Source organism: Heterodontus francisci, chromosome 5 (assembly GCF_036365525.1).
Source record: "Heterodontus francisci isolate sHetFra1 chromosome 5, sHetFra1.hap1, whole genome shotgun sequence".
Taxonomy (NCBI): domain Eukaryota; kingdom Metazoa; phylum Chordata; class Chondrichthyes; order Heterodontiformes; family Heterodontidae; genus Heterodontus; species Heterodontus francisci.
In genome coordinates, this window is record NC_090375.1 from 79,365,191 (window position 1) to 79,390,459 (window position 25,269).

General features: G+C 42.4%; 1 protein-coding gene across 1 annotated transcript in view; it reads right to left on the bottom strand.

The window, feature by feature from the left end:
• Window positions 1-1,105: 1,105 nt before the first annotated feature.
• The window catches only part of LOC137369929 (charged multivesicular body protein 4c-like), a 64,975-nt gene continuing 40,811 nt past the window's right edge, over window positions 1,106-25,269 (bottom strand). The window contains exons 2-5 of the mRNA XM_068031676.1: window positions 24,579-24,756; window positions 19,278-19,392; window positions 15,169-15,274; window positions 1,106-2,884 (exon numbers count right to left, since the gene is read on the bottom strand). Coding sequence (XP_067887777.1) covers window positions 2,817-2,884; window positions 15,169-15,274; window positions 19,278-19,392; window positions 24,579-24,756 — 467 coding nt within the window. The 3' untranslated portion in view covers window positions 1,106-2,816. The remainder of the gene's footprint in view (window positions 2,885-15,168; window positions 15,275-19,277; window positions 19,393-24,578; window positions 24,757-25,269) is intronic.

Below are 25,269 nucleotides of genomic sequence, written 5' to 3' on the forward strand. Positions count from 1 at the left end.
AGAATTCCAAACATTCACAACCCTCTGAGTAAGGAAATTTCTCATCTTACTCCTAAATATCCCCTTATAGCCCCTCATCCTGAGACTATGCCCACTAAATCTAGACTCTCCAGCCGGTGGGTGCAGGTGGTTCAGGCAGGGTGGGGGTGGGGAGGGGATGTCTCTTAGCATCTACCCTGTCAAGCCCTCTCAGAATCTTTTACGTTTTAATGAGATCACCTCTCATTCTTTTAAACTCCAGCAAGTACAGGCCCATTCTACTCAACTGCTCCTCATAGGACAATGCTCTAATCCAGGAATCAATCTAGTGAACCTTTGTTGCACCGCCTCTAAGATAAGTGTATCCTTCCTTAGGTATAGAGATCAAAACTGTACACAGTACTCCAGGTGTGATCTCACCAAACCCCTGTAAAATTGCAGCAAGATTTCCTTACTCTTGTACCGCAAACCCCTTGCAATAAAGGCCAACATACAATTTGCCTTCCTAATTGCTTGTTGCACCTACATGTTAACTGGGTGTCGTGTACAAGGATCCAAATCCCTCTGAACACAAACATTCAACAATTTCTCACCATTTAAAAATATTAGGCTCTTCTATTCTTCCTACCAAAGTGAATAACCTCACATTATACTTCATCTGCCACATTCTTGTCTACTCACTTAACCTATGTGTAACTCTTTGAAAGCTCCTTGGGCTGAATGTTATTAGTGCGCCGCACATCGCGGCGGCACGCTTTGAACTTGGCGCCCTTCAGACATGGAAGTGCCACCACTGAGCCCCCGCGAAATTTCGCGCGGGGCTCATTTAAATGGAGGGAGCAGAGCAGCCGCTCCCGATGATGTAATTTTTAAAGAGATAGAATGATGAAAATGGAAGTCAAACATGTACGCTCTCACTCCCCTCACACAAACCCCCAAGGATGAATCGATGGATTCGTTGGCAATTCCACCCCCAAAAACTTTTCTGCAGATCCCGACCTTTCCCCCCCCCCAACCTTGAGCAACTTTAAACCTTGACCCCTTCCCACCATCCCCACCACCAATCGAAAGGGTTTTCCCTGCTTCCCCCCCCCCCCCCACTGCCATGAAATTTTCACTCCTCCCCCCTCCCCACCAGTGTCATGCCTTGGACGGCGCGTGAGTTGTGGCTGACGGCTGTAATATTGGCATGGGACGGCCGCCGGGACAAGGTGTAAATTAATTTGCATTGATTTTACTATTTAAATGAAGGCTCTGCCACTTGGCCACGCCGAGGCCTCGTCGCTGCTGTAAAATGTGGCTGGGCCTTTTTGGCGTCGGGGTTCATGACGGGCCTCTCTCGGAAGTATTTTACGGGCCCCCTCACCACGAACCCCGACGTCGAGGGGGTAGTAAAATTCAGCCACTTGTGTCCTCCTCACAGCTTGCTCTTCCACCTAGCTTTGTATACTTAGATACATTACACTCGGTCCCTTCATCTAAGTCATTAATATAGACTGTAAACAGTTGAGGCCCCAGCGCTGATCCTTGCGGCATATCACTAGTAACAGCCTGCCAACCTGAAAATGACCCTTTTATTCCTATTATGTTTTTTGTCATTTAATCAATCCTCTATGCTAATATATTATCCCCAACTCCATGAGCCCTTATCTTGCATATCAACCTTTAGTGTGCCTTGTTCCCATACTAGAGATTAGGGAACTAGGAACAAGAGGGGAATTCAGGCAGAAACAAAACTTGTGAAATAAATTACCAGGCAAGGCCACTGAAGTGGACAAGTTCAAAAACAATTTCTGGAGAAGGAAAGGTTGCTGTCATATTCACTTCGCTGGGTTTCATTTTTTGTTACCTGCATGTTGTATTTCTTACTGAGTGTGCTTTATTAGTTTTTGAGCTCTGGCAATTTGCATGGTCATCAATCTCTTGGGTTGTTTGAAGCAGCTCGTCTTTGTCCGGTGCAAAATCCATTCAGTCAAAAATCAATATCTAACATGAAATTAGCTATAGGGTCTTTAGTCCTGAGTGACTGTATATTTTGTGCAGCACGGTTTGCTTTCAGGGCATTCTATTTCACTTTCCCCATTCAAGTTTCTTCCTCCTTCTGAACATGAGTGTGTCTGATTCCACTTCTGTCATGTTTTATTGGTCATTGTGGCTAATGTTCCAGGACTGCAAGCTGCAGCAGTAACTGAAATTTTAAGTTTAGTGTTTCAGTGTTGAGAGCGAGTATGTGGGGTATGTGGGATTGTAATTACATAATAGCTGCTTAGTTACAAAAATAACTCATTAGGAATTAATCAGATTAGACTAGTGTGCACACCTGCAGATTTAAAAACAGAATAGATGTCAAGAAATATCTGAATGTTAGAAGTATTCAACTCAAGTTAACCATCAAATCTCAGTTGTGTTTTCTTTTTAAAATGTTTATGCATTATGTGATTGGTCTCTTGAAAATGTCAGGCTTTCATCAGCACTTTGTTCAAGATGTTCAATATAACTATCTACTGAATGAGATAATTCAGCCCTGGAATCATTGCACTTTGGATATAATTCAATATAATGGAATTTGAATGTTGATATTTTCCAAACTTAGTCTGATCTAAACTGCATATAGATTTAGTGTTTGCTAATACATGAAAAATGGATGATTTGCTATCACTGATTAAATAAAGCATTCCATGTGAATATCAGAGCTTACTATTTCTGCAGAATTGAACCTCAGATACCCCATAACCATACAGTACACTAACATTTTGTAGGACTATTTACCAAACATATGAATACAAAACCATCTTCAAGTCCCTTAGTAAAATCATCCCTTGTTCTTGTGGGTGATTCTACGAGGCCCATGCTTTTAAATGCTTCATACTCTCATCTTCTTCCTTGGTTTTCTTCTTAGTTTTAACTAGAAAGGAGAAAGTTATACAAATATTTCAATATGCTTGACAAGTTGACTGCTTTCCACAGGAAAAAGTACAATTCTTTAAGAAAGGAACACAAAGGCTGTATGAGTTACAGGTTTTAACTGAATGAGAGTGTCCCATTATAGATCATTAACCCCATACTTTTCACCAAAACAAGATAATGACTGGCAGGTCAACAATGGTAATCTCTGAGCAGAATTCCTATAGATTGTCCATCAAATGGCTATTTCTATTACAGTCACCGAAGCAAAAAATAAATATAATTATGATGATCAGCTGACAATACTCACCATTACACAATACACAAATATTTGCAAAATGGTTGTATTCATCTGATCATTGAAACACTGCCAAACAAGAGATCTGTACTAGATTCCCACACATGATGGGTGGAATAAAACATCCAATGTTAAAGCATTTTTACTTGCACTTAAATATTTCACAAAGCCAGCACCCTTGGCGATGGGCTGGCACAGTGGATTTGAACATTCTACTTTCACCAAGCTCAAACTAAACTTCCTTGCACTCCAATTTCAGTAAGGGTCTATCTGAAATGAATGAATGGTCACAATCCAGAGCCCAGTGGGTGTGAGTGCATAAACACATGACTAATGGAAAATTAATACAAATGACATTAAACTGGCAACCTCCTTACATATGAACATATGAATTAGGAGCAGAAGTAGGTCACTCAGTCCTTTGAGCCTGCTCCACCATTCAATAAGTTAATGGCTGAACTGATTACTCCACATTTCCATTTACCCCCAACAACCTTCCACCCCTTGCTTATCAAGAATCTATCTACCTCTTCCTTAAAAATATTCAAAGACTCTGCTTCCACTGCCATTTGAGGAAGAGAATTCCAAAGACTCAACCCTCTAAGAGAAAAAAATTCTCCTCATCTCTGTCTTAAATGGGCGACCCCTTATTTTTAAACAGTGAACCCTAGTTCTAGATTCTCCCACAAGGGGAAACATCCTTTCCACATCCACCCTGTCAAGACCCCTCAGGATCTTATATGTACACAGTACTCCAGATGTAGTCTCACTAATGCCCTGTATAGCTGAAGTATAACCTCCCTACTTTTGTATTCAATTCCCCTTGTGATAAACGATAACATTCTATTAGTCTTCCTAATTACGTTCTGTACCTGCATACTAACCTTTTGTGATTCATGCACTAGGACGCCCAGATCTGCATCTCAGAGCTCTGCAATCTCTCACCATTTAGATAATATGCTTCTTTTTAATTCCGAAGAACCAGAAGGATGACTAATGAGAAGACAAAACTACATCCAATATTGAAGAGGCTGGTAAGAAAGGGTATATCCCGGATTACAAGCAATTAGAGAAAAAGAGCCTGAGAGAAAATATTGCCAGAGAGAGACAGTTAAAAGCGGCAGTCAGGGCGGGTGCGGTAAAAAAAAAGAGAAAAAGAAAACAACGTGTGATGTCACAGGAACATAGGTAAGTGATTCGTTGATGATTTCCCTTTTTCTCAACCTCTAAACTGGTACATTTGATTAAACTAGGAGCTGGGAAATTAAAAAATTTAAATCGGGGTAACTAGAACAGTAAGTGAATTAGAAAATGTATTACCACAGAGCAGGTCTGGAGGCATTATTTAAATTTATAGTTAAAACAAGATACTAACAAGATTCTAAAAGAATACTGGCATCTACCAGCAATGTGGAAAGTTGCCCAGGTATGTCCTGTACACATAAAGCAGGACAAGCCAACCTGGCCAATTACCGACCCATCAGTCTATTCTCAAGCATCAGTAAAGTGATGGAAGGTGTCGTCAACAGTGCTATCAAGTGGCATTTGCTCAGCAATAACCTGCTCAGTGACGCTCAGTTCGGGTTCTGCCAGGGCTACTCAGCTCCAGACCTCATTACAGCCTATTACAGAATTCCCCACTATCAACATCCTGGGGGTTACCATTGACCAGAAACTGAACTGCAGTAGCCATATAATTACTGTGGCTACAAGAGCAGGTCAGAGGCTAGGAATTCTGTGGTGAGTAATTCACCTCCTGACTCCCCAAAGTCTGTCCACCATCTACAAGGCACAAGTCAGGAGTGTGATGAAATACTCTGCACTTGCCTGGATGGGTGCGGCTCCAAAAACACTCAAGAAGCTCGATACCATTCAGGACAAAGCAGCCTGCTTGACTGGCACCCCATCTACAAACATTCACTCCCTCCACCACCGACACACAGTGGTAGCAGTGTGTACCATCTACAAGATGCACTTCAGCAATGCACCAAGGCTCCTTAGACAGCATCTTCCAAACCCGCAACCTCTACCACCTAGAAGGACAATGGCAGCAGATGCATGGGAACCACCACCTGCAAGTTCCCCTCCAATGCCACACACCATCCTGACTTGGAACTTTAACGCTGTTCCTTCACTGTCGCTGGGTCAAAATCCTGGAACTCCCTTCTTAACCGCATTGTGTGTGTACCTACCCCACATGGACTGCAGCGGTTCAAGAAAGCAGCTCACCACCACCTTCTCAACGGCAATTAGGGTTGGGCAATAAATGTTGGCCTAGCCAGCGATGCCCACATCCCAGGAACGAATTAAAAAAAAGTTTTTTTTTTAGACCATGGATGGGCAGCTGAGACCTGTTGCTTGAAATTCCAGGGTCATGTGGGAACTTCAGCACACTTCATGTTTCTTGAGGGATCACATGTTGTAAGAAGTGTGAGAGTTTCCTGAATCATACATTCCAGGAGGAACGAGAGTTCAGGTTAGTAGATGGGTGTCCCTCCGGAAGAGCAGGAAGAGGCAGGAGTCTAAGAGTCTTTGGGATGTGTGCAACTCTCAAACCGGTAATCAGCACTGGAGACTGCTCGGAGTGACTACACCTTTTAAGAGTGCAGTCCAGGCCATGATAGCTATGGGCAAGAGGCTGCACAGGAGGGAACAGCAAAGAAGAGAAATTCAGTCATTATAGGAGATTCCATAGTTGGGTGGAAAGACAGATGTTTCTGCAAAGTCTGTTGCCTTCCTGGTGCCAGGGTAAAGAACATCATGGAGAGGGCGTACAATACTCTGCAGGGGAAGAGGGTGAGCCAAAGGTTGTGCTACGGGTCGATACCAACGACAAGGGGAGGGCAGCTTTTGATGTCCTACGATTAGATTCTCAGGAGCTGGGGTGGGGGAGAGGGCGGGGAGGTGGTGTTAAAAAGTAGGACCTCGAAGGTAGTAATCTTTGGATTACTGACAGTGCCACATCCTAGTGAGAGTAGAAATATGAAGATAGGGAGGGTCAATGCATGGCTTGAGGCATGGTGCAGGAGGGACAGCTTCAGATTCTTGGGGGATTGGGACCACTCTATGGCAGGACGTACCTATTCAAAAGGAATGAGTTGCAGCTCAACAGGACTGAGTCCAATGTCCTCTCAGGGAGGTTCACTCGTGTGGTTGGGAAGGGTTTAAACTAAATTGGCAAGGGGGTGGGCACCAACAGCAGTAGAAGTTGAAAAAAAGAAAAAAGGTGCATAAAGGAGTGAGAGTATTGGATAATACTACAGAAGGAAGTAATATCATAGATAGGAGCAGACTAAAATGGACTACGAGGAATACAAGGACAGGTTTAGAATGCATGGATGTAAATGAACAAATTATGGTGAATAAGGTTGGTGAGCTACAAGCACAAATAACTGTGTGGGACTATGATGGAGCAGTAATAACAGAAATGTGGCTTAAATATGGTGAGGACTAGGCGCTTAATATTCAGAGATACAGAATGCCCAGAAAAGATAGGAAAGGAAAAAAAGGGAGGTGGGGTGGCAGTATTGATTAGGGAATACATTGTAATGTTGGAAAGAGAGGATGTCCTTCAGGGGGCTAAGACAAAATCCATTTGGTAGAGTTCAGAAGCAAAAACAGGATGATCACGCTACTGGGATCACGCTAGAGGCTTCCAAATAGTGAGAAAGGGAGATAAAGGAGCAAATCTGCAGCAAAACACAGAGATGTGCAAGAACCATAGAGTGGTGATATTGGGGCACTTTAATTACCCAAATATCGATTGGGATAATTGTTAGACTAAAGGGTAAGGAGGGGGTTAGACTAAAGGGTAAGGAGGGGGAGGAATTTCTGAAATGTGTTCGGGAGATCTTCCTTGACCAGTATGTTCTCGGTCCAGCTTGGCAGGATCTGGAGCTTGGAAATGAGGTGTGTCAAGTGGACAAGTGTCTGCGGGGGAAGAGTGATCATAGTATCATAAGGTTTATATTAGCAATGGAAAACAGCCAGGAACAATCTGAGCTAGAACTTCTAAATCGGAAGAGGGTCAACTTCAATGGGATGAGAGGGGATTTTTTGATGAAATAACAGAGAATGTTGATGAAGGGAAAGCAATGGATGTTATCTATATGGATTTTAAGCATGCCTTTGACAAAGTACTATATAAAAAGCTGGTTAACTGCTTTTTTGATAAAAATGGCTTGGATATTGGAATACAGAGTATAATTTCAAAATTTGCCGATAGTGCCAAACTTGGAGGTCTGGCAAACAGTGAGGATGATACCAATCACCTGCAACAGGGCACAGATAAGCTAGCAGACTGGGCAGACAAGTGGGCAATGTAATTTAATACAGAAAAGTATGAGGTGATGCATTTTGGCAGAAGGGATAGGGAAAGGCAATATAGACTTAATGACACAGTTCCAAAGAGTGTGCAGGGACCAATGGGACGTGGGATCCATGTGTACAGATCCTTGAAAGTGGCAGGACATAGAGAGAGTGGCTAGTAAAGCATATGGGATCTTGGGCTGCACAGAGATATTGAGTACAAAAGCAGGGCAGCTATGCTGAATCTTTATAAAGTTCTGGTCACCACCCTTTAGGAAAGATGCAATAGTCCTTCAGATGGTGCAGAGGAGTTTTACAGAATGGTTCCAAGACTGAGGGATTTTAGCTACAACGTTAGGCTGGAGAAGCTGGGGTTGTTCTCCTTGAAGGAAAGGAGGTTGAGGGGAGATTTAATAGAGATGTACAAGATTATCACAGCTTTAGGTAAGGTAGACAAAGAAATGCTGTTCCCATTAATTGATGGTGCAAGGACTAGGAGACACAGACTTAAGGTTTTGGTCAAGAGATGCTGGGGATATGAGGAAAAATTTTGTTTTACACAGTCTATGAGGAAGTGGAGATGATAAATGATTTCAAAAGGAAATTGGATTGGCACTTGAGGGAAATAAACATGCAGGGCTACAGGATAAAGTGAGGGAATGGGATTGACTATATTGCTCCACAGAGAGCTGGCATGGAGGCCGAATGGCCTCCTTCTGTACCGCAGTCACTCCATGACTCTATTGCTGAAGATGGGGAAGAAATTATTTATGAAAATTCTTTCCCAGAATTTCAAAATAACATCTGGAATAGCACCAGTCAAAAACAGTTAGTGGTATAGGAAACATACCTTAGTAGTTTACCAGAGAACTTTTGTGATGACTGTCCCAGACTACCCCGGCAATTTTACCTAGCACTACATTATATTAGATAGGAGTATTAGTTCTCTATATATAGAGTCATAGGGTTATACAGCACAGAAACAGGCCCTTTGGCCCATCGTATCTGTGCCGGCCATCAAGCTACTAACTATTCTTATCTCATTTTCCAGCACTTGGCCCGTAGTCTTGTATGGTATGGCGTCTCAAGTGCTCATCTAAATACTTCTTAATTGTTGTGAGGGTTCCTGTCTCTACCACCTCTTCAGGCAGTGTGTTCCAGATTCCAACGACCCTCTGAGTGAAAAAATATTTCCTCAAATCCCCTCTAAACCTCCTGTCCCTTACAAACCCTCTGAAGGATATTAAATATTTAATACACTTTCCTCCTTTTCTCTTACTGTTCCTGACCCATACATTCTCTAGCCAAGAGGATGGATGGGCATCCAGCTCACACGCTTCTTAATCAATTACCAAAAGCAAAGTTATCAAATGCAGCCTATGTTGTAATTTTAATATCCCCTCTCCTCTGCTCCAGAGACCCATTCCTCAAAGATAAAGTTAAATTGTTCATAATGTTGAAAGTTTATGATGATATCTAATTGTGATATGATATGGATAAGCAAATGTAAATAACATAATCCATAAAATTGTTGTTTCCTGAAGGTTAATATACATAAGTGCCTCTTGTTAAATGGTTAATACGAAACACTGATTTTAGTGACTAAAAAAAACTAAGGGTTGGAGTTACAAAGAACAAAGATAATTACAGCACAGGAACAGGCCCTTCGGCCCTCCAAGCCTGCGCCGATCCAGATCCTCTCTCTACACATGTCGCCTATTTTCTAAGGTTCTGTATCTCTTTTCTTCCTGCCCATTCATGTATCTGTCTAGATACATCTTAAAAGACTCCATCGTGCCCGCGTCTACCACCTCCGCTGGCAACGCGTTCCAGGTGCCCACCACCCTCTGCGTAAAGAACTTTCCACGCATATCCCCCCTAAACATTTCCCCTTTCACTTTGAACTCGTGTCCTCTCGTAATTGAAACCCCCACTCTGGGAAAAAGCCTCTTGCTGTCCACCCTGTCTATACCTCTCATGATTTTGTACACCTCAATCAGGTCCCCCCTCAACCTCCGTCTTTCTAATGAAAATAATCCTAATCTGCTCAACCTCTCTTCATAGCTAGCGCCCTCCATACCAGGCAACATCCTGGTGAACCTCCTCTGCACCCTCTCCAAAGCATCCACATCCTTTTGATAATGTGGCGACCAGAACTGTACGCAGTATTCCAAATGTGGCCGAACCAAAGTCCTATACAACTGTAACATGACCTGCCAACTCTTGTACTCAATGCCCCGTCCGATGAAGGAAAGCATGCCGTATGCCTTCTTGACCACTCTATTTACCTGCGTTGCCACCTTCAGGGAACAGTGGACCTGAACACCCAAATCTCTCTGGACATCAATTTTCCCCAGGACTTTTCCATTTACTGTATAGTTCACTCTTGAATTGGATCTTCCAAAATGCATCACCACGCATTTGCCCTGATTGAACTCCATCTGCCATTTCTCTGCCCAACTCTCTAATCTATCTATATTCTGCTGTATTCTCTGACAGTCCCCTTCACTATCTGCTACTCCACCAATCTTAGTGTCGTCTGCAAACTTGCTAATCAGACCACCTATACTTTCCTCCAAATCATTTTGTTTGTTGTCCCACCGCTGGGAGTGGCAGCAGGTGCAGAAAACGGCGGGTCCCCGCATGGGAGCGGCATTGCAGTGCCGCCGCAATTCCGTGGCAGGCGGCCACTTAACATATTGAAGATGGTCATCGCCACCAACCCCCCAAATCTTGTAGCGTGGGCATCGTTGGCGACGCCGTTCACGGTGTCACCTGGTGCAGAAGCAGGTGCTGCCGCCATTTTTTAAAGATTGCCAGACCTGCAAACAGTTCAAAATAATGCAGAGTTGACCCCTTCCCCCATATACTAAATTATGCAGAGTTGACCCCTTCAACCCCCTCATACACTAAATAATGCAGAGCTGACTCCTTCCCCCCATACACTAAATAATGCAGAATTGACCCCTTCCCCCATATACTAAATAATGCAGAGTTGACTCCTTCCCCCCATACACTAAATAATGCAGAGTTGACCCTCTTCCCCCATATACTAAATAATGCAGAGTTGACCCCTTCCCCCATATACTAAATAATGCAGAGATGACCCCTTCCCCCATATTCTTAATAATGCAGAGTTGACCCCTTCCCCCCATACACTAAATAATGCAGAGTTGACCCCTTCCCCCATATACTAAATAATGCAGAGTTGACCCCTACCCCCATATACTAAATAATGCAAAGTTGACCCCTTCCCCCCATACACTAAATAATGCAGACTTGACCCCTTCACCCCCCCATACACTAAATAATGCAGAGTTGACCCCTTCCCCCATATACTAAATAATGCAGAGTTGACCCCTTCACCCCACCATACACTAAATAATGCAGAGTTGACCCCTTCCCCCATATACTAAATTATGCAGAGTTGACCCCTTCAACCCCCTCATACACTAAATAATGCAGAGCTGACTCCTTCCCCCCATACACTAAATAATGCAGAATTGACCCCTTCCCCCATATACTAAATAATGCAGAGTTGACTCCTTCCCCCCATACACTAAATAATGCAGAGTTGACCCTCTTCCCCCATATACTAAATAATGCAAAGTTGACCCCTTCCCCCCATACACTAAATAATGCAGACTTGACCCCTTCACCCCCCCATACACTAAATAATGCAGAGTTGACCCCTTCCCCCATATACTAAATAATGCAGAGTTGACCCCTTCACCCCACCATACACTAAATAATGCAGAGTTGACCCTTTCTCCCCCCCCCCATATACTAAATAATGCAGAGTTGACCTCTTCACCCACCATACACTAAATAATGCAGAGTTGACCCCTTCCCCCCATACACTAAATAATGCAGAGTTGACCCCTTCCCCCCATACACTAAATAATGCAGACTTGACCCCTTCCCCCCATACACTAAATAATGCAGAGTTCACCCCTTCCCTCAAAATACTAAATAATGCAGAGTTGACCCCTACCCCCATATACTAAATAATGCAAAGTTGACCGCTTCGCCCCATACACGAAATAATGCAGACTTGACCCCTTCACCCCCCCATACACTAAATAATGCAGAGTTGAACCCTTCCCCCATATACTAAATAATGCAGTGTTGACCTCTTCACCCACCATACACTAAATAATGCAGAGTTGACCCCTTCCCCCCATACACTAAATAATGCAGAGTTGACCCCTTCCCCCCATACACTAAATAATGCAGAGTTCACCCCTTCCCTCAAAATACTAAATAATGCAGAGTTGACTCCTTCCCCCCATACACTAAATAATGCAGAGTTGACTCCTTCCCCCCATACATTAAATAATGCAGAGTTCACCCCTTCCCTCAAAATACTAAATAATGCAGAGTTGACCCCTTCCCTCAAAATACTAAATAATGCAGAGATGACCCCTTCCCTCAAAATACTAAATAATGCAGAGTTGACCCCTTCTCCCCCCATACACTTAATAATGCAGAGTCGACCCCTTCTCCCTCCCATACACTAAATAATGCAGAGTTGACCCCTTCACTCCCCCCATGCACTAAATAATGCAGAGTTGACCCCTTCCCCCAAAATACTAAATAATGCAGAGTTGACCCCTTCACACCCCATACACTAATGCAGAGTTGACCCTTTCTCCCCCCCCCACTATACTAAATAATGCAGAGTTCAGCCCTTCCCCCATACACTAAATAATGCAGAGTTGACCCCTTCCCCCATATTCTAAATAATGCAGTTTTGACCCCTTCCCCCCAAATACTAAATAATGCAGAATTGATCCCTTCACTCCCCCCAAGCACTAAATAATGCAGAGTTGACCCCTTCACCCCCCCCCCCATACACTGAATAATGCAGAGTTGACCCCTTCCCCGCATACACTAAATAATGCAGAGTTCAGCCCTTCCCCCATACACTAAATAATGCGGAGTTGACCCCTTCCCCCATATTCTAAATAATGCAGAGTTGACCCCTTCCCCCCATACACTAAATAATGCAGAGTTGACCCCTTCCCCCATATACTAAATAATGCAGAGTTGACCCCTTCCCCATATACTAAATAATGCAGAGTTGACCCCTTCCCCCCATACACTAAATAATGCAGACTTGACCCCTTCACACCCCCATACACTAAATAATGCAGAGTTGAACCCTTCCCCCATACACTAAATAATGCAGAGTTGACCCCTTCCCCCATATATTAAATAATGCAGAGTTGACCCCTTCACCCCCCCATACACTAAATAATGCAGAGTTGACTCCTTCCCCCCATACACGAAATAATGCAGAGTTCACCCATTCCCTCAAAATACTAAATAATGCAGAGTTGACTCCTTCCCCCCATACACTAAATAATGCAGAGTTGACCCCTTCCCTCTAAATACTAAATAATGCAGAGTTGACCCCTTCCCTCAAAATACTAAATAATGCAGAGATGACCCCTTCCCTCAAAATACTAAATATTGCAGAGTTGACCCCTTCTCCCACCATACTCTTAATAATGCAGAGTTGACCCCTTCCCCCAAAATACTAAATAATGCAGAGTTGACCCTTTCTCCCACCCATATACTAAATAATGCAGAGTTGACCCCTTCTTCCCCTTATACTAAATAATGCAGAGTTGACCTCTTCCCCCCTTACACTGAATAATGCTGAGTTGACCCCTTCCCCCAAAATACTAAATAATGCAGAGTTGACCTCTTCACCCACCATACACTAAATAATGCAGAGATGACCTCTTCACCCACCATACACTAAATGATGCAGAGTTGACCCCTTCCCCCAAAATACTAAATAATGCAGAGTTGACCCCTTCACACCCCATACACCAAATAATGCAGAGTTGACCCTTTCTCCCCCCCCATATACTAAATAATGCAGAGTTGACCTCTTCACCCACCATACACTAAATAATGCAGAGTTGACCCCTTCCCCCAAAATACTAAATAATGCAGAGTTGACCCCTTCCCCCAAAATACTAAATAATGCAGAGTTGATCCTTTCTCCCCCCCATATACTAAATAATGCAGAGTTGACCCCTTCTTCCCCATATACTAAATAATGCAGAGTTGACCTCTTCCCCTCATACACTGAATAATGCTGAGTTGACCCCTTCCCCCAAAATACTAAATAATGCAGAGTTGACCCCTTCTCCCTCCCATACAATAAATAATGCAGAGTTGACCCCTTCACTCCCCCCAAGCACTAAATAATGCAGAGTTGACCCCTTCACCCCCCCATACACTGAATAATGCAGTGTTGACCCCTTCCCCCCAAATACTAAATAATGCAGAGTTGAGCCCTTCACATCCCATATACTAAATAATGCAGAGTTGACCCCTTCCCTCCATACACTGAATAATGCAGAGTTGACCCCTTTCCCCCAAATACTAAATAATGCAGAGTTGAGCCCTTCACACCCCATACACTAAATAATGCAGAGTTGACCCTTTCTCACCCCCATATACTAAATAATGCAGAGTTGACCCCTTCCCCCCATACACTGAATAATGCAGAGTTGACCCTTTCTCACCCCCATATACTAAATAATGCAGAGTTGACCCCTTTCCTCCATACACTGAATAATGCAGAGTTGACCCCTTCTCCCCCATATACTAAATAATGCAGAGTTGACCCCTTCCCCCCATACACTGAATAATGCAGAGTTGACCCCTTCCCCCCCATACACTGAATAATACAGAGTTGACCCCTTCCCCCCCACACACTGAATAATGTAGAGTTGACCCCTTCACCCCCATATACTAAAGAATGCAGAGTTGAACCCTTCCCACCCCCCATACACTAATTAATACAGAGTTGACCCCTTCCCCCCCATACACTGAATAATGCAGAGTTGACCCCTTCACCCCCATATACTAAAGAATGCAGAGTTGAACCCTTCCCACCCCCCATACACTAAATAATACAGAATTGACCCCTTCCCCCCCCATACACTGAATAATGCAGAGTTGACCCCTTCCCCCCATACACTGAATAATGCAGAGTTGACCCCTTCACCCCCATATACTAAAGAATGCAGAGTTGAACCCTTCCCACCCCCCATACACTAAATAATACAGAATTGACCCCTTCCCCCCCCATACACTGAATAATGCAGAGTTGACCCCTTCCCCCCCCATACACTGAATAATGCAGAGTTGACCCCTTTCCCCCATACAATAAATAATGCAGTGTTGACCCCTTCCCCACCTCGGTGGTGCCAGTTTCTCCTGGATGGGAAAGTGAAGGCCGTGAGTGCCGCACGACGTGCTCAAGTTTGGGAACTGACAGTAAGATCACGGGGAATTTAAAATTGAAATTTATGCAGAGAGCCATCTTAAATATTTAACGTAGAGTCCTGTCGCAGAGCGGCAGAGGTGCCGCCACGGAGCCTGACTGCCGCTGGAAAGATCAGGCCCAGCAATCCCAGCATTGGGCTCCGTGGCAGCTGTTGCTACTTGAATTCTTTGGCTCCCCCACCCGCCCCCACCCCCACCGCCACGAAATCCAACATTGGGCTGAGAACAAAATCCAGCCCCAAGTGTGGAAGAACTTGTATAATTTACTCCATTTTTTTCCAAATGGATTTTCACTAATCCTAAGGTACATTGGAATCTAAGAACATTGTGTATACTTTAATTAATTCCAACAGTTCCAGTTAGCTCACCTTGTCTAGATGGAAGGGAAGTGGTTGGAACTTTTGGCAGTCCTTTAGTCATTTTCTTATTTAATTCTTCTTGTTCCAGCTCCTCTAATTCTGCCAGTAATTCATCCTGGAAACAAGTGCATCAATAAATTCATACCAGCATGGAAGAACTTTGAAATTTACCCAAAACAACTAAAAAATGTTGATTGATAAAACATAGAAAAGTAATACACTCATAACTGAAAGAAGCTCAAGACATAAATGGAATAATTTGTAACATCACAGTCAGTTGTATATAAAAGGACTTTACCACTGGTCATAAAGGATTACAAATTTTAATGAAAACAAAGATTGATTGATCTAACCGATCAAACAAGTCATGCATGAAGTATGAATGAGATGATATTTATATCCTTCCTTAAATTTCCCTACCAATAGCAAACTCAAGAGAAATTTGTCTTGTTAACTGCTGCCCAGTATCCATCCCTCATTGGGAACTCCTGCTCCAGCAGATGACAGCTGCAGAGAAGTAAGGATAGGATTTTCCAACTTTGCAATGCAGATATTGAGAAATATAGCACCTTATTCTCTTCTTGAAATTCATTTCATCAGCCTAGAACCCTGATAGGAAAGCCAGACAGGCTTTTTCTAAAGTCACATTATTATGCTTTAAAGTGCAGCTATCAACAAAAAAGCATGGCAATTTCTAATTACATAGACATCCACAAATTATTTTTCAGGGATACAATAATTAATGGCTGAATTAATAATTAATGCATAAACTTAACATCTAACTTAATACAATAGGCATACTAATTTATACTAACTGACAAAACTCTTAAAAAAAATTAATTTTACCAAATTTCTTCCTTCCCACTCATCTCTAGAGTGCACAGATGCCAGCAGCCCTCTGGTAAATTATCCAAGCGGCAGCCTTCAAATGCAGTAGGAGTCGTACATAGTGATCAAGATCAAGATCAAGCTGGGTTTTTGTTTCTACTTGGTGTAGGGACAATTACAGCACATTACTGTTACCTTGGCTGTGATCAGCTAACTCAGGGCAGAGCAGGGAATTAACCTGGACCATCCAAGTCTCTAGAGTTCATCACTAAAAGATGTAATACATCTAGAGCCATAAGCACAGCTCAGGGTGTTTCTTTTAAGGTCAACTACCTGCTGCATGTTCATAGAATGATTTCATTTTACAAGATCTATAACAGAACATATGGTGATTACATTACATCTGTTCAAAAATGGAAAAGTAATAGCATGGCTCAATATATTTTCAGCAATGCTTTTCCCTCCATGACTTATGGTGACATTATTTTATAGTTCTGATTTCAGAAACATCTTCATTCTACAAGGACATTTGACATTTTCTATAGGAATGCTAATAAGAAGGTAATTTATAATATATATATATATATATATATATATATATATCATCCTTGCAGCTCTTAAAGCTTTGTTTTGAAATTAATGTTGTTACAATCGCACTTGTATATTGATAAACCCCATTATACCAACAATGATTTAACCATAGTTTCCCAGAGTAGTCCAGCAATTATAATTTGTTTTGCTGTTGTTTTAACTACTTTTTTTCTTCCCTGATCTTTCTCTCACTTTGTGTGAATTCCTGATTTCAATCTTCTTTGATCTCTATGCCTGCTGAGCGATAGTTGTTTCTCTTTCTAACTTATTTTTCACTCTCGATATCTCTAAGGAAGGATAGCAGAGCTCCAATCCTGCATTAAGCCCAATTTATTGTCTGCAAGTGTGTTTGTAAGGATGAGTTATAGGGATAGGGGCAGATCAAGAGTCTAAAAATAATCCAGAACTGAGCAATAATCACCTCCCACACTTCTTCTGTTCAACATATATTCATTAAAACAGAGACCATACTTCAAAAATCCTTCATTGGCTATAAAGCTAAAGTTGTGAAAGGAACTATATAAATGCAAGTCTTTCTATCTGCCAAACACCTGTGGATTTCAAACGATGGAAGGAAGGTTTTTGACATTACGACAAAGGTATCTTCACAAGACAAGAATTAACCCATCACCGTTGCTGCTGAGAGAGGAAAAGGACAGAATCCACTACAGTGGGAGGCAGACCTTTACAACATTCATGTTTTAACAACATGCAATCACAGAGAAGCATTTGGTGCAGGGGCCAATTGCGTTTCACTGAAATGCACAAAACATAATAACAATAGAATATAAGAAATCAAAGTGATTACTGACAAGGCAGCCGGCAGCTTACGTCATCCGACTGAGCCAATCTGCACACATGCACAGATTGGTACCTATCCTCTGTGCATGCGCTGCGTTCCGCAGTGCCAGGACTGGTTGGCACATGCGCAGATGACGTCATCGCGTAACACGGGCAGATGGGGTTGGCGCATGCGCAGATCACGTCATTGCAACGCTGGCAGATGGTGGGGGGATCCAGGCCGGAGAGAGCAGGGGTGGGGGGAGAGGGGGGAGGGGGTCTGGGGAGCGGGGAGAGAGCAGGGGTGGGGGAGAGGCGGTCTGGGGAGCGGGTAGAAAGCTGGTGCGGGGAAAGCGCGGCCGAAAACCTTGCTGGTGGCGGGTGTGCTCTCCTCCTTCCCCCCGCCTGCTCACTCACCACCCCCCCCCCCCCGGCCCGCTTGCTCACAGCCCCCGCCCACTCGCTCACAGCCCCCGGCCCGCTCGCTCGCCCCCCGCCTGCTCACTCACAGCCCCAGCCCACTCGCTCACTGCATCCTCCCTGACCGCTTGCTCACCGCCCGCTTGCCACACCACCGACCGCTGGCTCACCCGCCTGCCTGCTTGCTCCCTCCCCTCCCCGGCCAGCTCGCTCCCTCCCCGGTCCGCTCGCTCCCTCCCCTCCGGCCATTGTGTGCTGTCATGTGTTTAGGTTGCCATCGTGTGATTATTTGAGCAGCGCCATCTTTAATCCTGGCAGCTGCCTGATGTCGCAGACTGTGACGTTTTAGTGGCACAGGCTGCATTTGCACATGTGCCATTGCAGCGCCACCTAGTGGTGGTGTTGTCAGCAAACGCAGCCATAAGAAATAGGAGCAAAAGTAGTAATACATACAGTCACTTGAAACACCATAGCATACAAGGTTATGGGCCAAGTGCTGGAAAATGGGACTGGAATAGTTAGGTGCTTGATGGCTGGCACAGACACGATGGGCCGAAGGGCCTGTTTCTGTGCTGTATAAGTCTATGACTCTATGACTATTACTTGAGCCTGCCCTGCCATTCAATAGGATCATGACTGATCTTCTACCTCAACTCTATTTCTCGATCTCAGCCTTGAACATACCCAACGACTAAGCCTCTGCGGCAACAAACTGACTTGTAAATTCCAGAATACCCAATATTAAAAATGATATGAAAATATGACCTGGGCCATCCTTAGCAAACTCCCAGTGTGACCAGCAAGGTACTGGTGAATTGAAAAATGGCATTTTATGATGGGCAAGAAAAGAACAGCAGAAAGACTGTGATGAAAAGACATTTAGAGAGGTGTTAGAAGCCAAGAGGAAAGTAGAGGAGATATATTTTTATATTTTTCAATCCCTGTATTCAAAAATTCCATCCACAAAAAAATCATGGGCAGCAGGACAAAAAATGAAAGCCCAAATGTGCTCATTGAGAGCAAATCGATAGCTTTTTCCTGAGGGGAAATCAAACAAAATCCAAAGTACTAAAAGGATGGGTAATGGGGAACAAAGCCTGGGCTATCCTACGTAAGTCCCCAATGTCAGTAACAGTGTACATCTTTTTACATGCAGCCCACAGGCTCTATGATGAGCAACTGTGTAGCTTAAGAATAGAAAAAATTTGAATTTCCCTGACTGTCAACTATATTATCATCCCAGGAACAAATAGCTGATGTCTAGAAATAAACAGTAGTAAACAGGAAGAGCTCAAATTTGTTTATTATAGACCAGCGCAACCAACAGAGCTATAGGCTTAAGACAATCCTATCTTTACTGTTTCTGATTAGAGAAATATTAACAAAATGTATGGATGAATAATTTCACAGATTTTAAAAATCCCTTTCCGTATATTTTATCCCCCTCCCAGATCAACTCCAAGTTTTCAACAAAATACTTAATCAAATATAGTATGTACCTCATCAAATTCTGAACCAATTGCAGCTGGTCGGGAAATTGCATCAGAGATTTCTTGTGCGATTTCCTGCTGTTCTGTGATATCTTGCATCATCTCATCAATTTTATTTAAATCTCTGAAAAGAAAACAACAATTAATAGTTTCAAACTTTCGATTCAGTTTTACCGACTTAGTTTTCTTTCAAATCATTTCAGACACCATCCTCCATAGCGACAGGTTTTTGTGCCTCTCTTTTTATTATTTACAAGAAGGATTTAATGAAGAAATTACAATTTTTTTTAAACGTAATTTTCATCTTCAATAATCTAACCTAGTACATGGCTGCTTTAAATCCCAGGAAAATCAGTAGGGCAGTCATTTTATACAGTTATACTTGGTTTAACTCAATATTTAGACTCCACCCATTTTAAACATTTCAAGATTGACTATGATGAATTGCAAATACATTAAAGTTTTCTGATTATAATAAATATAAATATAAACTAAAACAGACAAAAGATAGCAATAATCCAATGGCCTGAAATACAGAAATTCCCCAGGTTTCATCCCTATTTTGTACTGATTAAACTAATACTGGCTGGTGTGGCAATGGAGATACTTCGTGAAGGATCAGAGAAAAGAAGCCAGAAATTCTGCTCTTAACCAACAGTCCCTCTAATTATTTTTTTTGTTGTGCATATCCTATTCATTTAAGTGTGCAGGTCCTTTAAATCTCTTTGCACATTCATGCATGTGCAGTAACTTAAAGAAGCCAACAAAAGGAAAGCCAACAAAAGGCACAGGGATTCGTTGGTTGCTTGCAGCCATGCAGCTTAGAGATGCCTTGATACTTGTATGAGGATGGAATCTCATTCAGTTATTTAAGCCCCATTAAATAGCACATCAAGAAGCATTATACAAACTCACACAAAATCACATACACTTTCAAAAGGAAAAATCATGCACCTAGAAATTCAATGGCACCAAGCCCATTTTTCAGGCATCAAAAGGGTATCTAAGCCTCCAATATGATGGGCAGGAAGCACACACCTGTTACAAGCCAAAAATATGGCGCCCGACAAATTGTTATCGGCAAAAACAGGCATTCAGGGCTCATGCCTAAAAGGTATTAGGTCCTTTGCATATGCAAATAAAGACCCCTGTGCAAAATTCGGGTGCTCTGAATGCAGCTGGCACCAGGAAAAGCAGGTCTACATGCAACTTAACAGATGGTCATAAAGCAAGGTTAGCTTTAGACAAACAGCTAAAAGGTAAGTTTGTAAAAAATACTTACCTGAATGTGGAACTAGGAGGAACACATCCCACATTAAAAGCATGGGCTACTGCCAGCCACTGCTCGCCCCACCTGCTAACTACCAACCCAGTTTCCCGAACAACCCACGCCCTGATCATTCGCCATACTCTCCTGATGGCGACATAGCAACCCAAAATTCAAAACTTCTTCACCAACAAGCTGTCTTGGGTGCAAGGAGGTGTCTGCAGCTTGCCAATTTTATCTAATTAAGGCCCAAGTCCCAATATAGGGTGCGTCTCGGGCATTGAACATTTAGGTATAGGGATGGCAGGCTGATGCCAATAAACTTCTATACAATTGCACTCCCATCCACTACATTAGCCCAAGTACTGTTGGTACTACGTTATCTCTGGAGTGTTACAACGGGATTGTGTTTCAGGATTATCAAACCCAAAGCGCTACAGTTCTGAAGAAGGGTCACTGACTTGAAACGTTAATTCTGCTTCTCTCTCCACAGATGCTGCCAGACCTGCTGAGTATTTCCAGCATTTCTTGTTTTTATTTCAGATTTACAGCATCTGCAGTATTTTGCTTTTATGCTACAGTGACATCTGTCTTGTATTGCGTAATTATATTGTAATTTCAGGATTCATATATATCCCCAAAAATGATTCACAACTGGCATTAAAAATAAGCTAAATACAATAAGGACCCAAAGTAAGATTAATTATACTGTGCCAGATTTTGCTGGAATGGAGCGTCTTGCAATGAGCCCCACTGGTTAAACTTATTCTTGTATTTCTCGATCTTAAAATTTTTTGCCCACAAAGTTGCTGGATCTGCACGCTGATAACGGCATAGCAAGGGAAACAGGAATTTGGGGTCCTAGTGAATAATGAGATAAATATTGTATCTCCTTAATCAATAGAGACATTTAAGGGGATATTTCAGAATACACAGAATACATTTCAACAAGAAAGAAAAATTCTGTGGTTAACTAGAACTGTTAAAGATAGTATCAAACTTTAAGAAAAAGCCTATAATTGAGCAAAGATGGGAGGCAGGTCAGAAGATTGGACAGAATATAAAAAACAGGAAAGAATGACTAAAAGATTGACAAGGAAGGTAAAATTAGAGTACGAGAGAAAGCTAGCTAGAAATATAAAGACAGACAGTAAGGGTTTCTATAGATATTTTAAAAAGAAAAGTTAACAAAGTGAGTGTTGGTCCTATAAAAAGTGAGTCTGGGGAATTAATAATGGATAATAAGGAGATGGCGGATGAATTGAACAGGTATTGTGCATCACTATTCACTATTGACAATACAAGTAACATCCCAGTATTAGCTGTAATTCAGTAAGTGGAAGGGAGGGAGGAACTCAAGAAAATTACAATCACCAGGGACGTGGTACTGAACAAATTGTTGGAGCTGCGGGCTGACAAGTCCCCGGGTCCTAATGGACTTCATCCTAGGTTGTTAAAAGAAGTGGCTAGTGAGATAGTTGATGTGTTAGTTTTAATTTTCCAAAATTCCGTAGATTTGGGGAAGGTTCCATTAGATTGGAAAACAGCAAATGTAACCCCTTTACTCAAAAAGGAAGGGAGACAGAAAGCAGGAAACTACAGGGTAGTCAGCTTAACATCCGTCTTAGGGAAAATGTTAGAAGCTATTATTAAAGATTGTAAATTGCTCCTAGTGTAGGTAGGTGGTAGGACAATATGACTCTCTATGTTATAGCAGGGCATTTAGAAAAATTCAAGGTAATCAGGCAGAGTCAACATGGTTTTTTGAAAGGGAAATCATCATGCTTAACCAATTTATTGGAGTTCTTTGAGGGAGTTACATGTGCTGTGGATAAAGGGGAACCAGTGGATGTATTGTACTTAGATTTGCAGAAGGCATTTGATAAGGTGCCACATCAAAGGTTATTGCAGAAAATAAAAGCTCATGGTGCAGGCAGTAACATATTGGCATGGATAGAAGATTGGTTAACTAACAGGAAACAGAGAGTAGGCATAAATGGCTCATTTTCTGGTGGCACGATGTAACAAGTGGTGTGCCACAGGGATCTGTGCTGGGGCCTCAGCTTTTTACAATTTATATAAAAGACTTAGATGAAGCTATGGTTGCCAAATTTACTGATGACACAAGATAGGCAGGAAAGTAACTTGTGAAGAGCACATAAGGAGGCTACAAAGGGATATAGATAGATTAAGTGAGTGGGCAAAGACCTAGCAAATGGAGTATAATGTGGGAAAGTGTGAAATTGGCAGGAAGAATAAAAAATAAGCATATTATCTAAATGGTGAGAGACTGCAGAGCTCTGAGATGCAGAGGGATCTGGCTGTCCTAGTACACGAATCACAAAAGGTTAGTATGCAGGTATAGCACGTAATTAGGAAAGCTAATAGAATGTTATCGTTTATTGCAAGGGGAATTGAAAACAAAAGTAGGGAGGTTTTGCTTCAGCTATACAGGGCATTGATCTGACCACATGTGGAGTACGGTGTACAGTATTTATCTCCTTATTTAAGGAAGGATGTAAATGTGTTGGAGGCAGTACAGAGAAGGTTTACTAGACTAATACCTGAAATGGGTGGGCTGTCTTATGAGAAAACATTGGACAGGCTAGGCATGTATCTGCTGGAATTTAGAAGAGTAAGAGGCGACCTGATTGAAACATGTAAGATCCTGAGGGGTCTTGACAGGGTGGATGGGGAAAGGATGTTTCCCCTTGTGGGAGAATTTAGAACTAGGGATCACTGTTTAAAAATAAGGGGTCGCCCATTTAAGACAGAGATGAGGAGAAATTTTTTCTCTCAGAGGGTCATGAGTTTTTGGAATTCTCTTCCTCAAAAGGTGATGGAAGCAGAGTCTTTGAATAATTTTAAGGCAGAGGTAGATAGATTCTTGATAAGCAAGGGGTGGAAGGTTATTGGGGGTAGGTGGAAATGTGGAGTAATCAGTTCAGCCATGAACTTACTGAATGGTGGAGCAGGCTCTAGGGGCCGAGTGGCCTATTCCTGCTCCTAATTCGTATGTTCATATGAAATAAATCAGGAAAAGACTGAGAAGGAGGGTAAATTAGAGTGAGTGAATTCAATGTCAAGTTAGGTCCAGAAAGTGAAATAAAGAGAGGGGAACAAAGACTGGATTAAGAGGCAAAGAAAGATGCAAAAAGAAAAACAATGGCATTTTTAAAACCACCTAAAACAATTCACAACCTAAAGGAATGAGATACCACTCTATTTTCCAGCCAAAAGAGGTTGCTTGGCAGCCATGAACAATTATTACATTGTTAAATGGATACTTAACGATATTTTTTTAAATTTATTCTTTCATGGGATGTGGGCGTCGCAGGCCAGGCCAGCATTTATTGCCCATCCCTAATTGCCCTTGAACTGAGTGACTTGCTGAACCGCTGCAGTCCATGTGGGGTAGGTACACCCACAGTGCTATTGACTTTGTAGTGGTTAGATACAACTGAGTGGCTTGCTAGGCCATTTCAGAGGGCATGTAAGAGTCAACCACATTGCTGTGGATCTGGAGTCACATGTAGGTAAGGACAGCAGATTTCCTTCCCTAAAGGACATTAGTGAACCAGATGGTTTTTTACAACAATCGACATTAATTGAATTCAAATTCCACCTTCTGCTGTGGTGGGATTCGAACCCATGTCCCCAGAGCAATACCTGGGTCTCTGGGTTACTAGTCCAGTGACAATACCAGTACGCCACCGCCTCCCCATGTAGTTATGTGACATAACTTTCTGTGGTGAGTTTAATGGGCAATTAATGTGCAAATGCAGAAACTTCATAAAATAACAAGGGGTTAAGCAGGTGAGGTTTTCACAAAGCTAACAGCAGAGCTGCAGCAATTTGGCCAGCAACTTCTTGTGAATCGCAATTCATGGGTTAATTCTTCCTCGCTATAAGTTGCTGGCCTGTTTGCATATTAATAACGGTGTGCGTCCTTCAGGCACCATTATTTTTTCAGAAAAATCTGGCCCAATGATTGTTGATTTGGAAATAAAATCACCAGTACTTGGCAAAAATGAATCACTTACATGTGCTCATGAACAGCTTTTATGGCCTTTGCCGCATAGCCCATAGATTTCAATACTTCAGTATTTGTGTTTGCATTTTCTAACGCTTCTCGCTGGAATTCAATTGTAGACAGTGTACCATCAATCTGTGTTAACTGTTTTTCAAGTCTCTTCTTTCGTTTGAGTGCTTGTAGAGCAACTGGGAAAAGAAACAACATAACTGTGAATATAATCAGTTCACTTGAGTATAACTTTAGTATCAGATTTTCAGAAAGGACTTTTCAGAATATCCATCACATAATGATGGGGGGAAACTACAAAAATAATACCTAATGTAATATTAAAGCACAGAACAAGAGACAATTGCATACAAAGAAGAAGACAGATATTTATGAGTAGGAAGCATTGTCTCAGATGGATGAAGATAAATAGCCATTGGGCTACATCATCTTAGATAGTAAACAGCAAGAAACTGCAATTACTGGAAATTTGAAACAAGATTGAGGAACAGCACTTTAACCTTTTATTAGACACTATATAACCACTGGCTTTAATATTGATTTTAATAAATTCAACTCTTATCTTTAGCTCCCATTTTCTCAACAATAGGAGGTACCGGCAATGTGGGACAGGTGTGGTGGCATTTCATGAGGAGGGGACACCCCCACCCAAAGCAGCATTGCACTGGCAGGGCAAAACCGCCAAGACAAAT